This window comes from Tachysurus fulvidraco, chromosome 2 (assembly GCF_022655615.1).
Source record: "Tachysurus fulvidraco isolate hzauxx_2018 chromosome 2, HZAU_PFXX_2.0, whole genome shotgun sequence".
Taxonomy (NCBI): domain Eukaryota; kingdom Metazoa; phylum Chordata; class Actinopteri; order Siluriformes; family Bagridae; genus Tachysurus; species Tachysurus fulvidraco.
The window spans coordinates 7,953,137-7,966,211 of record NC_062519.1 but is presented as its reverse complement, the minus strand read 5'-3'; the positions used below and the strand labels follow the sequence as shown (position 1 = coordinate 7,966,211).

The 13,075-nt window shown below is 34.7% G+C and overlaps 1 protein-coding gene across 1 annotated transcript; it reads right to left on the bottom strand.

Moving 5' to 3' along the window:
* Positions 1-7,364: 7,364 nt before the first annotated feature.
* cela1.6 (chymotrypsin like elastase family member 1, tandem duplicate 6) lies at positions 7,365-12,780 on the bottom strand. The gene is made up of 8 exons (XM_027140824.2): positions 12,635-12,780; positions 12,234-12,331; positions 11,991-12,091; positions 10,226-10,351; positions 9,131-9,267; positions 8,130-8,272; positions 7,819-7,968; positions 7,365-7,455 (listed from the first exon to the last, which is right to left on the bottom strand). The coding sequence occupies exons 1-8, from the start codon at positions 12,672-12,674 to the stop codon at positions 7,444-7,446; spliced, it is 807 nt and encodes a 268-aa protein (XP_026996625.2). The 5' UTR covers positions 12,675-12,780; the 3' UTR covers positions 7,365-7,443.
* Positions 12,781-13,075: the final 295 nt, after the last annotated feature.

The window sequence follows — 13,075 nt, the reverse complement described above, 5'->3', positions numbered from 1 at the left end:
AGCATGAGCAGATAGACACAGCAGAGGCATGAATAAGACCTTAGTTATTTTTAAGCCATAAAAATAATCTATTTCAGAAAAAGGCTAATTACTACATTTAACAGTAGAAATTAATATAATATTCAAGCCTTCATATATAGACTTATATAGACTTCTGTTTTCCGAATATATACTGTAAGTTTAGCTCATAGTAATTTAATTGCTGATATTACGAACCAGGTGCAAAATCCAACAATTTAATAATTTATATAAGAATAGCTGAGCAATAAACCACAAACCAAAGTTTAACCTATTTTACTTCCAATTTGCATCACAAAAACCCAAATGAAGTGCTTCAACTCTTCATACCTTATGGTTTAATGATTAAAATTCTGGCATTTTCAGATCTTGGCTTGGTGTGAGTTTTATATTTTGGTATATTTCCAAATTATTGGAAAATAAGAAGAAGAAGTTTGACTGACTTGATAGATAATTACCTGCAGATGCAGCTTTACCTGCACCAAACATACAAGAACAACTTGTTTGCTGTTACTAAGCATGTCACAGAAATCACCTAAACTTGATTAAATGAATCCTGTGACATGATATATTGCTTTAAAAATCTCATTCAAGGAAGCCAGTGGATGAACATATGTCTATGTGACATGGGAATTCTGAGAGCCTGTCAGAATACAGTTTTCAATGCAATACTAAAGGTTGAGGACAGACATGCATGCAAAAGATGTCTGATCTTTTCTCTTAGATCTGATATATGATGTCCATATCCTAAAATTAATGCATTTTCTGATTATTTCCTTCGTGCTTGAATGCAAACGTTTTACTGTCACTTTTTCCTTCTACTGTTCAAATGAAAAATGTATACAATTATTTCACATTATATTTATAATATTCAAAACATTGTTCTATTGAATGCTAGATATTACATCTGTCGATTAGCTATGTTGACTAGGACAAACTGTGAGAAAGTTTCTGTATGTCTGACTGAGTGATGTCATTGTTGGCAAAGAAGTTAATTCACAGGCTCTGTAATTGCACCATATTTAAGAAATATTGCATAAGCAAGAATGCTGAACTTCAGCATGGCTGTTATTTGGCCATAGGCATGAGGCTCCAGGCTGGACAGTAGTACAGCAGCACTATTGCTTGTGCAATAACCATTTTATTCAACAGCTCAAAGTAATTACTATCAAGTCAGACAGAATATGACCGAATATGTTGTTTATATTGCTCTGTCCACAAAACTAGTTCCCAAAGAAGCCACAAATGGATAAAGTGTTGCATGTTGCCATTCAAGGATAGTAAGGGTTTCAGCGTCACAAACTATTGATAGAATTGGAATTTTATGTCGCAACACAAAGAAAGCAGAGTGACATAAGCTAAATATCAGCACTGTTGGAAGCAGGCACAGTAAAAGTAGTTCTGTACAACTTCTGTGTCAGCTAAAACACCCTGCAGAACCATGCTGCTTTGCTTTCTGCACAGTATACCTGCCGATGTACTGTATCTCAGCATTTTCTTGGTATATTCTTTTTGGTATGTTCTTCCCTTGGTTTATATTGCAGGGCTTCATTTTCAGAGCCTCATTCAGCTTAGAGGAGCCAATGGTATTTGAGTGTTAGCACAGGGTTCGAAAAGTCAGAGAATTTATTATGTTCTGGAATTGCCTTCAGCTGACAGTTAGTAATGATAATTTTTGACCTGCGTAACTAGCCATAGCATGCTAATTAGGGCTAAATAATAATAAGTAGATCTTGTAAATCTTTGCTTTCAGTTTTATTTGTATAGATATTTTAACAATGGATGACGTTGCAAAGCAGATTTACAGAGAAAATATAAATTCAGGAAATCAATTATAAATTTAAAATGCTTAAAGTGTATTTTGTTTTGAGCATGAAAGAGATGATGTTGGCACAGACAAAATCCCTGAAATACGGTGGGTGAGAAGTGCAAAACAAAATAACAAATCAGAAATCAAAACAAGAAATTCAGAAAACAAAATAGCAGATTAAAAAATATAACAAACCAGAAAACACAATGACATTTCAGACAAACCAGAAAAGGTAGGTATAAATTGCGAATGAAAGTTTACTGCTGATTGGACGATACATCTGTTACTCAAGATATACAGAAATTACTGTGGATTAAAATATGTCAAATTTCTGCAGTTCATGTGGAAAAAAACTGGAGGTTTTTAAAAGAGACACAGCAGAAAACGTCTTGCAGCAGAAAACGTCTTGCAGCACGTTTTATATATATAATATTTGTAGTTTTACAGATATAATAAAACACTCATTAATTAAACATATATAAATAAAATCATTATTTCTTTATTTATGGAGGTGTGTTAGTTAGTGTTTATTGGATAATGGGCACATCCTTCCAGTAAGCAGTTACTGCATACAACCATATGATGTGAAAGATGGTGGATTACAAGAAGCATGAGAGCTGGGCGCAGAGAAAAATCCACTTGACCCCTCTGTTGATAGAAAAACTTACAGGATATTAAAAGTCTGCATACGCCAACACCTCTGAAACAACTTGTGCTAATCAGCGTTTAGAGGACGCTAGACCAGATCTGTTTTCTTCAAGCGTTGTTATACTGGTGATTGACAGACTGGTCAGACAGACCTCCGGTTCCGTTCACAAGACATCATAAACCAGCATTTTGGCTTTTATTTAAACAAAGTCTTTTTATTGTTTTAGTTTCAGTTTCACATTTAAATGAACACAGCAACAAAGAACATCCCCCCCACCCCCCCACCCCATACTGGATCAATAAGAGATGTAAACAGTAATCAGGCCTCTAGTGAGTAACATCATACACAGGTATGTGTAAACAGTTATACAACATTGTCAATTGAGACATTTTCAAAATAAGACATAAATGGCATCCACATGTTAGAAAACTTCTCAACCAACCCTTTTAAACTGAATCTAATCTTTTCCATATGTATATGACACATGGCCTCTCTAATCCAGAGTCCATATGTTGGGCATTTTGGCTTTTTAAATAACATTCTGTCTCTGACTCCAGATGAGCTCTGATTGTTTGCAGTGAAACTGCAAAATAAATACCGCAGAGATTTGTAAACTGATTAGTGGATGAACTTTCACATTTTAAAGCTATCATACAAAAGGAAACCGACACCACAGCAAGAACGCTTATCAAGATAATAAAACAACGGAAGTTAGTGTCTGTATTTCCAAACATAGACATCGCTCTCCGGTTATTTTTGTAAGAAATGCCACCAGTGAATGGACACTTTCATAACTGGCCTTGGTGAAAAACAGGCTGCGTTCTGTTATCTAACTTTAATGTCTCTGGAGAGCGATATTCTCCAGAAATGAGATTTTACCGACCTCATCAAACACTTTGCAGCAAGAAAAATGAGAAAATATTTTTAAAGGTAGCCAATTAAAATTTATTCGTACATTTGAACAATTTTAAATTGTTCATGGGGAAGGATGGGACCATGGTAATGGTGTAGCCCAGGGGCCTTTGCCTATTTAAATGCACCTCTGCTCAGCAGTAGCGAGTGGCCTCCAAGTTTAAGGTAATCAAATATAAAGTAACTGTACATTAATGCTTGTATTAAAATAGCTTATTATTTAATAATTTACTGTAGGGTTTGAAAATCAACCCAATTTATTTGGCCAGGAGTGCATTATAGAGTTTTATTTTAATAGCTTCGATAAAGCCGATGTGACAGAGGTGTCAGCTCGGACAACATTACTCACCAACAAAAGACAGATTGAGCTGTGATTATGCAAGCCTTTAACAAGCCATATAAACCATTTGAAAAAAGTAAATCTTTCTAACAATAGCAAAACCATTTTATGCTGCAAATCACATTTATTACTAATTTTGAGAATGGCACAACATGAGCAAAAATCTTAGCTGACAAAGAAACCTTTCAATTTAATGAACAGTTTCATTATGTATAGTTTCAGAAGCACAAATTTAAAAGAGCAGAGAAATGGTTTTTAATGTATTTCTAGAATTTAATAAATGTCTTTGTGCTGCATTGGTTTTGAGGAAACCTAAAATATATATACAGTACCATTGTGGCTGCAATGCTCTTTCTCATTAGGTATGTGGCATTTTTAAACAATCTTCTTTCTCTCTAATAGTTTTCAATAATAAAATATTGAAATAAAGAAGAAAAAAAGGGGTGGCCACATGACTTAAATGACATAGATTAAAAAGGAAAAAGTCAGATCACAAACAAGGGGATAAAAATCAACATAAAACCCCAAATATCGCACATATGCCAAAAACTTGAAACTCCACTGTCATATAAATGTTGGAGGAAGGGACCACAGACTTTGTAAAATTGTTTAAGAGACTATATTTTCTCAAGATGTTAGACATCTCCTCAAGTCATCTCTGAAAACATCAGTGAGCAGTAGACTTCCACTGTAAGTCATTTTTAATTCTCTTGGCCACCATTATGCCCAGTATTAACGGCACTTTCATATGATATTGCAATGATTCCATTTCAGGTCGGAAAACATGATCGTATGCCACAGAATAACGAGCAAATATATATTGCCAAGACCGGGTTTAGTGCAGAACCCAAACGAATGAGATAAAGTACCCTCAGCACCCCGACATCTGACATCTGAGACACCTCTAGTTTCTCTCTAATAGTTCCTGTTTATTTTTATTTATATAGGTGATATTTGTTCGTGCATTTTATAATTAGAAATACCCTTTCTGATTATTATAGCCTCTAGTAGAGTCTATACCTGATATCACATAGCTCACACCTTGTTACCTTACTAAATTTTATTTAACTAGAATTTTTATGTAACAAGAATTATGTCAGCCTTGTTTGATGATATATACGGGAGCACTCGGTGTAAGGGTTTAAAATGTGCATTAAATAAAACCTCAAAATGTCAAAAAAATTTTTACAAAGGTAACAAGATTGCCTCAATATATATTTTTTATTTGCTCTCTACAGTTTAAACCATAGACAATACAATAAATACCAGTTTAATAACATTACCTGCTCAAAATCACTCTTTAGTTTGCAAAAAAGTAAAACATCTGACAGCAAAAGTCAACAGGAAAATAAAATGGCTGTGCAATATCTACTGAAGTGTTATATGATTCATTGATTTACTTTTGTGACTTTCTCCTGTTTTGGACACTAAGGGGACATTTATGCAGTTTGTTTCTGTGCCATGTGTCTTTTTTTTTTGTTTTGTTTCACATGTGTTAGCCCAGCCCTTTCCTTGTCCGTTTCCCACCTCTACACACCTGTTCTAATTATTGTGTTTTAATTATTGTCACCCCTATTTATACCGGTTGTCTCATGGCTCTCGAGTCCTGGTCTTTTGGTTTGTTGTCTCTTTGTTTGTTGTTCCTGTGTTTCCAGTCTCCTAGTGTTTCTTGCCCTTTGTTATTTTTTCCCTAATAAACCCCTTTTATGTTATCCCTGCATTTGGGTCTTTTTATCCATGACGACACCCAGGATCTCTGACAGTATCAGGAATTTTTATGAAGAAGTTTTTATGCCTCTGACTGTCTGTCCGTCTGACACTCTCATTAGTGTGATATCTCAATAAAAGTTGTGTTAATGTAAGCAGCAAATCAAACTGATTATATTGCTTAGGAATTAGAATTGCTCTAAACGGGCAAGATCGATAGCTTTGAGGCATATTTTAAGGGTATTACAGTCATACAAATAAATAATAAGACAGAGTAGACTTGTGAGACATTCTTGCTGATTCTTAGTGCAAAGTATTTTAAGGAAAACATTCAAATTAATAACATTCAAAATATCCAATCATATAACCTCTCACCTTGTCCTTGGTTATGCCCTTCTCTTTCCCCTAACACTGCCTCTGACACAGGTTTTTTTTAAATTATTAATTGGGCTATTTGTTTTTTTATTTGTTCAATTCAATTCAATTCAATTCAAGTTTATTTGTATAGCGCTTTTTACAATTGACGTTGTCTCAAAGCAGCTTTACAGAACATAAACATAGAACAAAAGGTTAATATAAAGAATAATATAAAGATTAATAGAATACAAAATTCAAGATTAATATTAGATAGATTTAGTTCACAATGTGTATGTATTTATCCCCAATGAGCAAGTCTGAGGTGACTCAGGCAGCAGTGGCAAGGAAAAACTCCCTTAGATGGTAAAGGAAGAAACCTCCAGAGGAACCAGACTCAAGTGGAACCCATCCTCATATGGGTGACACTGGAGGGTGTGATTATAAATATACAGTCAAACAAATGATTTGTCTACCTTTATATGTGGTATCACTATGTTAGCACCTCTCTCTGTGCTTATGCAGTTCTATGTTCAGTACATATGGCCCCCCCATGCACATACCCTATTGCCTACATAAATACTGATGATATTTTGATTACTTAGATAAAATATATCTAAGCTTGTTACTAGTTAATCAATGTGTAATAAATGAGTAGTTATTTTAGAGCGAACTCATTTCTGTAGAGAATAAAGTGTTATATCTACACACTTACCTCTTATATCTTGTATTCATTACCTGTTCATTTTTCTTTGCTTTCGAACAAAACCATATGTCCTTAGATAGCTAATGGAAAACACATAAAGAAATGAATGTGGATAGTTTAATCCTTATGTGAAGAGGTTCGTTTTACCCTTTAAAATGCTTTTTGTTCTGTTCTGGGTTTTCTCATGTAGCTCCGTGTCTTTATGTAGCATCAGGGTCTGTACTGCATCAGCTACATATGGTCAAAATGAAAATAAATGCTTCTTGGCTTGACTTGTAATTGCAATGTGGACTGAATGATATGTGTTTTTTTTTTTGGTGTGGGTGATCTAACATTAGAAGGTACAGATCCAATGTTTGCATGGCTAGCTTCAAATTTTCAGCGAAACTGAAATGAACACAGATTAGTAAGACTGCCACACATTGTTTACGTAGTAAATTTATGAAAGGGTTGAAATAAATGAAAGGGTCTAGAATCAAATATGTCATTTACTTATAGCATTCTTGTACTTTTTTCCTCTTACTTTTTTTAAGGGACTTGTTTCATAATTATTTTTTCAAATCCTTTTAAAAATCTAACTAACACATGTTATTTGGTGGATTTTGTGTTGAACATGAAACAAATTCATACAGCTAGTCAGTCTGAGTTTAGTAATGATGTTTTTCCTCAGCTAGAAACCATTTACTAGCGGATCTTTTGCTTTTGGTTTATTTAGTAAACGACAACAGATATTACATGTAGTTTCTGTTTATATGAATCAGTATAAGCAGCTGAACATCTGAATTTCCTTGCTAAAGCATGTATTGTAGTAAAGCATTATCCACATTTTGGCCATGTGATTGTAAAAAAACAAGAACCATTTCAATGATAAATTTAACAGAAACAGGGTTTAATGGATTTTTTTTGGTCCATTGCTTGTCACTCAGGCTTCAAAGTATCCATCCAGTTTATCCAATAATCTAAAATGAATGGAGGTAATAAAGAAAAATAGCGTCAACAGCATATTAAAATGATCAAATAGTGAGTCATGTCAGTTAAATTTTGTTTAATTAACTTAGTTATTTAATTAGTTCTGTTTTTGTGACTGCCTATGTGGACAGAAACTGAACTGATGATCTTACAGAGTAAAGAAATGATTAAGATATGTTAACATTATTTTACAAAATGTATGTGTATTTATTTAATAACTACATAGTAGTATTAATAAAATATCTTATCTTACGTATGTAACCCAGTTCGCCGAGAAAGGAATTGAGACGCTGTATCATGGCTTGAAAGAGAACTGGGGAATTCCCAGTACGAAGCACTAAAAGTTTACTTACACCACTGATCCAGCTACTGTAGGCTGAGACACGGGTAAAGACGGTGGGTTTCTTATAAGTATTGCATCCCAGAGATGACACAAAGCTGGTAACTCCATGGACTACATACTGCCCGCTAACTTGGCAGTTCAGGGGGCCACCAGAGTCACCCTGTGGTCAAGAAAGAACTATTATATTTACTGTAATGCACAATTGTTTTTATCTCCTGTAGTGTATTAGTAGAACGTCAAACTTTACTTTTTTTGTCTACTTAGACATTTTCAAATCGACCCAGACAACAGAAGACCTTCAACAACTAATTTAACTCAAACCTGGCAACCGGATTCATTGTAGCCTCCAGCGCACACCATGGAGGTCTTGACCGTGCTGCCCCACCAGCTGCTGCTTGAACACGTCTGAAAATCCACCACAGGCAGGTAGGCCTGTTTCAGCTTAGCAGAGAGCTGACCGCCAGCTGGAGAGATGACAAACCATTAAATTTAACCTAAGATAAATTCTAATCTAATGTCTAGCACATTTTCAAACCATTATATTTGACCAATTAATGAAAAATGAACCCACCATTTGCTAGCTAATAAAGTTTTCTGAGTCAGTATAAAATAAGGACAGGAGAAGAAATCTGAGGTCAAACACTATGTTGTATTTGGCTTGAAAGACCAATATATAAACCAAGTACTGTTGCTGAACTCTGATTTTACCTTCCTTTAAGAAAACATATGTTGGAGGAAAAATGATTTCTGCTAACATGCTTTATGTCTCTTTTTAATGAATCACACACCATGGTTTTTAACTACGGTATTTATAATTTATTCTTATAAAAAACCTAGACAAGGTAGCTTCTGTTTTCATTTATGGTATATTAGCTATAAACATTTGTTCGCCCACAGGCTTAATTTTTTACAATATGCAGCTTGTCAAGTTAGTGTGAAAACAGAAATCCCTTTGTACTGAAGACTACCTCATGGCCAAACACTCGCTAACTTTGACAAAGTGCTGTTACCCAAGACTTATTCTTTAAATATCTCCTTATTGAAAGCTTTACCACGTTAGACATTAGTGGTTAGACATAGACTTATTTGACACTGATAAACTTATTAGGCAAAATAATAGACATATTAGATTATGTTTAGTGTCTGCAAAGTCCATGTAGATTAGTTGTTACTAAAGAAACATAAATCTTTCAAAGACCAAATTAATATAATCTTAGCTTTTTAATTAGTTTATGAAATACTAACATACATTCAAGCCATACTCATTCGTAAATTCAAACAATGCTTTAAAATGATAGTTGGTGTGTGATTCGCTCACTCACTTTGAGTCCTTCCCCAGCCTGTGATGTAACAGGGGTTGTTGTTGGGCAGGACCTGACCCGAGGGAGGCAGAGTTGCCAGCTGCACATTGGAGTTCAGAGAGGCATCAGATGACAAACGCAGCAGAGCGATGTCATACCTGAAAACATGGTAGGAAATAGACAGAACATTGTATAATCATGATATAATGAATCTTTTGTATCTGATAAAAAACCATAATGACTTTGCAACAACAAAAATTCCTAATCAGGTATATTCAGGTATATTTCTCATGGCAAATTGTTTCTATTCTATAGGCCAGTCTGCTCAAGGAAATTGATGTCTATCTAAAATACAAAGACAAACGATTGAAGCATGATTCCAGAATGAGCTTGTTGAAGTGAGCAACTTGGTGGTCAGTGGAAGTAGATTTAATGACATACAGGGGAAACAATGGCTAATCAAGTTACCTATAAAAAGCATTCATTTAAAGCGTAGGTGACTACAAGAAAAATATATGCAGTACATCCCACAATCAGGGAAAGATGGGGATGAAAACTACATATTTACGGAGACTCGGTGCAGTACCATTAATATGGTGCCCAAAAGTCCCACTGGTGATCCTGGCTATAATGTTCTCAGATAAAACAGCAGAAGGCAATTGGGATACCACTTGTCAGATTGCCAACATTGTCAGCTGTTATCAAATAAAACTGAAGTAAACTTGCAAATAGGAAATCAGCAGGGGGATAGTAGGATATATCTGAAAAGATGAGCCTCCAAGGCCTCCTTGTTTCCAAGTATAGATAATTTTACACTTTTCTTTTGAAAACTCAGTCGAACAAATACTCCTTAACTCCCTGATTCAGATGCAGAATTCCTTTAGCTCTAGAATTCAAATTTAATGTATTTTCACTTTAGAATTCAAATTCTGAAGTGCTTTAGGTCTGAGTCACATTCAGAAGCTGATTTGTTCTGTTCAGTAATTTAGATTCGGATTATGTTCATAATAACATGATGAAACACTGTGGCTGTTAATGACTGTTAATATTTGCAGCTAGTATCAACAATGGGCTCATCTCATGGTGAGTGAAATGTTTGCTTTAGTGATGTTGTACCCTCCAGCAACATTGTTTCGGTTCCATTGAGGGTGAATGTGGACAGCGCTGACACTCATGTACTGCTCTGTGCCTTCATGGTTGTAAATGTCATGGTCTCCCAGAACAACCCGCCATGTTCTCTGCCTGTAAAGAAACATAAGGGAAATATGATATATAGATCATAAGTTTATATTCAATGTTTGAATATCAGTAGGAAGAGTAAACTGTCAGTAGAAATGTTAGTATTTGACTGAAGGTTAAGCATTAATATACAAATTATTACTTCACTTATTTACTAACCTAATGCTCCCATTTGTTTTACAGTATTTTTCTTGCTCATTGCACCTTATATTCCTTTTTTTTAGTTCATTACTTTTTATTCAATTTCTTTGGCTAAAGTTATTTTATTATACGTTATAGGTTATGTGTATATTTTCTCTTTAGGCCTCATTACAATACTGAAAAAGCACAGATAAAAGTATTAAAATTATCTACTACATACTTCTAATCATATTATTCACAATATTATTTCAGACTGAAAAATAACCTGCTCTATTGTACTTCTAGGTTTGCAAAGCTTATATTTGTTAATAGTATTTTCTCATGTTAAAAAGTAGGATGTTCAACAAGTCTTGGTTCTAGGGCCACTGCGTTTTGTCTGATATTTGTCAAACAGCTGAATGTTCCAGCAAAACGATGTGACCTATACTGGCATAATAATATTGAGTTATATTTAATGGAACATTAGAGAGTGAATAGGCTATTCTGCCAAGAAAAAAATTATTGGCACCAAGATCAACTAAAGTCAAACTTTCTGATAATGCAGTCACTCTGAATGATGTTTTCAGTACACTGTTTGCAGCAGTAAAAGGCCACGTTGTGATTAATAAGGCCAATCTCTTATTTGAAGCACATGTAGATAATATTACTAGGATATGCATTTTTAATTTCAGGAATTGAGAAAATACTTATGCTCATGCTTATAATTACCTAATATTCTTAGCTCCAGTATTTAAGAGTGCAATAGTCATTGTCCCTATTAGAACCAGAAAGTTTGACCATATTACTTATATTTTATCAATGTTAACCTGACTTCCTTTGATTTGCTTTGATGATTAACCCTTGTACGATGTTCGTATTTTTGTTACTCAGCCAGTGGTTTTGGATTTTTGGGTTTTTAATTCAACACAATCAAAAATTTTATGTTAAAATACTCTACAGATGTTTACTTCATCCCAATTACAAGCAGTATAAACAGTATATATGGTTAATATTTGCCCTTTACTTTTATTACATCACATTTTTTAATTAAAGTGCTACTCGTTTTTTGTTGTTTTTTCATAAAATGTAATAAAAAAAAAAGAAAATCAATTTTAGTCAAGTTTTTCAAAACTAATAATGTTTATGAATATGGGTCCCACAGACCCGAACAACATACAAGGGTTAAAGAAAAAAACTGCTATCATAAAGACTGTCCTATTCTCATTTCAGGTCTCCTGTGCATATTGAACATCCTTTGATAGACATAGAACGTTACTTTTCTACACCAGAATACTGTAATGATTTATAATCCCACTATCTGGTGTCACTCGGAAGAAGATGGTCTTCAATTGAGTTTGGTTCCTCTCAAGGTTACTTACTTATGTCATAATAGGGGATTTATCTTTGTAATTGTGACTGTTGGCTTGTTAATTAGGCATTTCAATCTAGATCAAAATTTCTGTACAGCTGATGTCCTTAAGAACTCATGTTAGATCGTGTTCTGTATTAGTTTATTACTCACGTGTCGACACAGTGAGCAGCAGTCATAACCCATCGAGTCCTGATCAGAGTTCCACCACAGGTGTGGTGGTAAGAACTGCCAGACAAATATTGTAGTGAGATCTACAGAGGGACAACGAGAACGAATGTTGGGTTAAATTATAGTGATGAATAACTGATTAACTGAGTAACTGATGACAATTGAAACAGAAACAATGACAGGAACAATAAATCCATGAATCCTAACACATAAACTATAATTTACCTGCCAGCGCCATGAGTTAGGCCTGGCCACCTCTCCACCCACAACTCTTTGGCCTACGTTCTCTAGGTACCTGGGTTCAGGCCTCTCTTCGGCCAGAGCTACACCAACACACACACACACACACACACACACACACACACACACACACACACACACACACACACACACACACACACACACACACACACACACACACACACAGATAAACACAAACACACAGTTACTTTAATTACTTAGTAGCCCTTTCTACACTTCCAGTTAAGTGCATTCTACTTATGATTCAGGAACAGTAGTACAACCTTAAGAAAAACTCTTAATCTTAAGGTCGCATTCATTAGATTTTGTTATTTGTTTGCTGAATGATTCTAATTTTCTAGGTTTGTTTAAGAGATATGACTTACCCAGGGCCACCAGGACACTCAGCAAAAGGAATCTCAGCATGACTGCAGTTGGTCTGAACTCGAATACTTCAGTATTATTATGCTACTTCTTTATATACCATCATATAGAGAGGAGTGATCTATTACCGCCTTAAGTTTTCCACCACAGGTGCACACAATCTCACAGTTATCAGAGTCACCAAGGTTATTTTCCTGCCATGCTGAGGGTGATAACCCCTGAAAGATTTTCCTCCTGGAATAAAACCGAACAGTGTTTCGGGGTAAAATGGATTAACAGGCTCTAACAGTACACAAAATTGTAGACTAAACCTTCGACTACTGTACATCTGAACCCATAATTTATTATTATATAAATGTAAATTATTTTATAGCTTTTAGCATAATATCCAGAGAATCACTCAGAAGTGTTTTGCAAGTGCTATCATAATATATCGTCTTTAT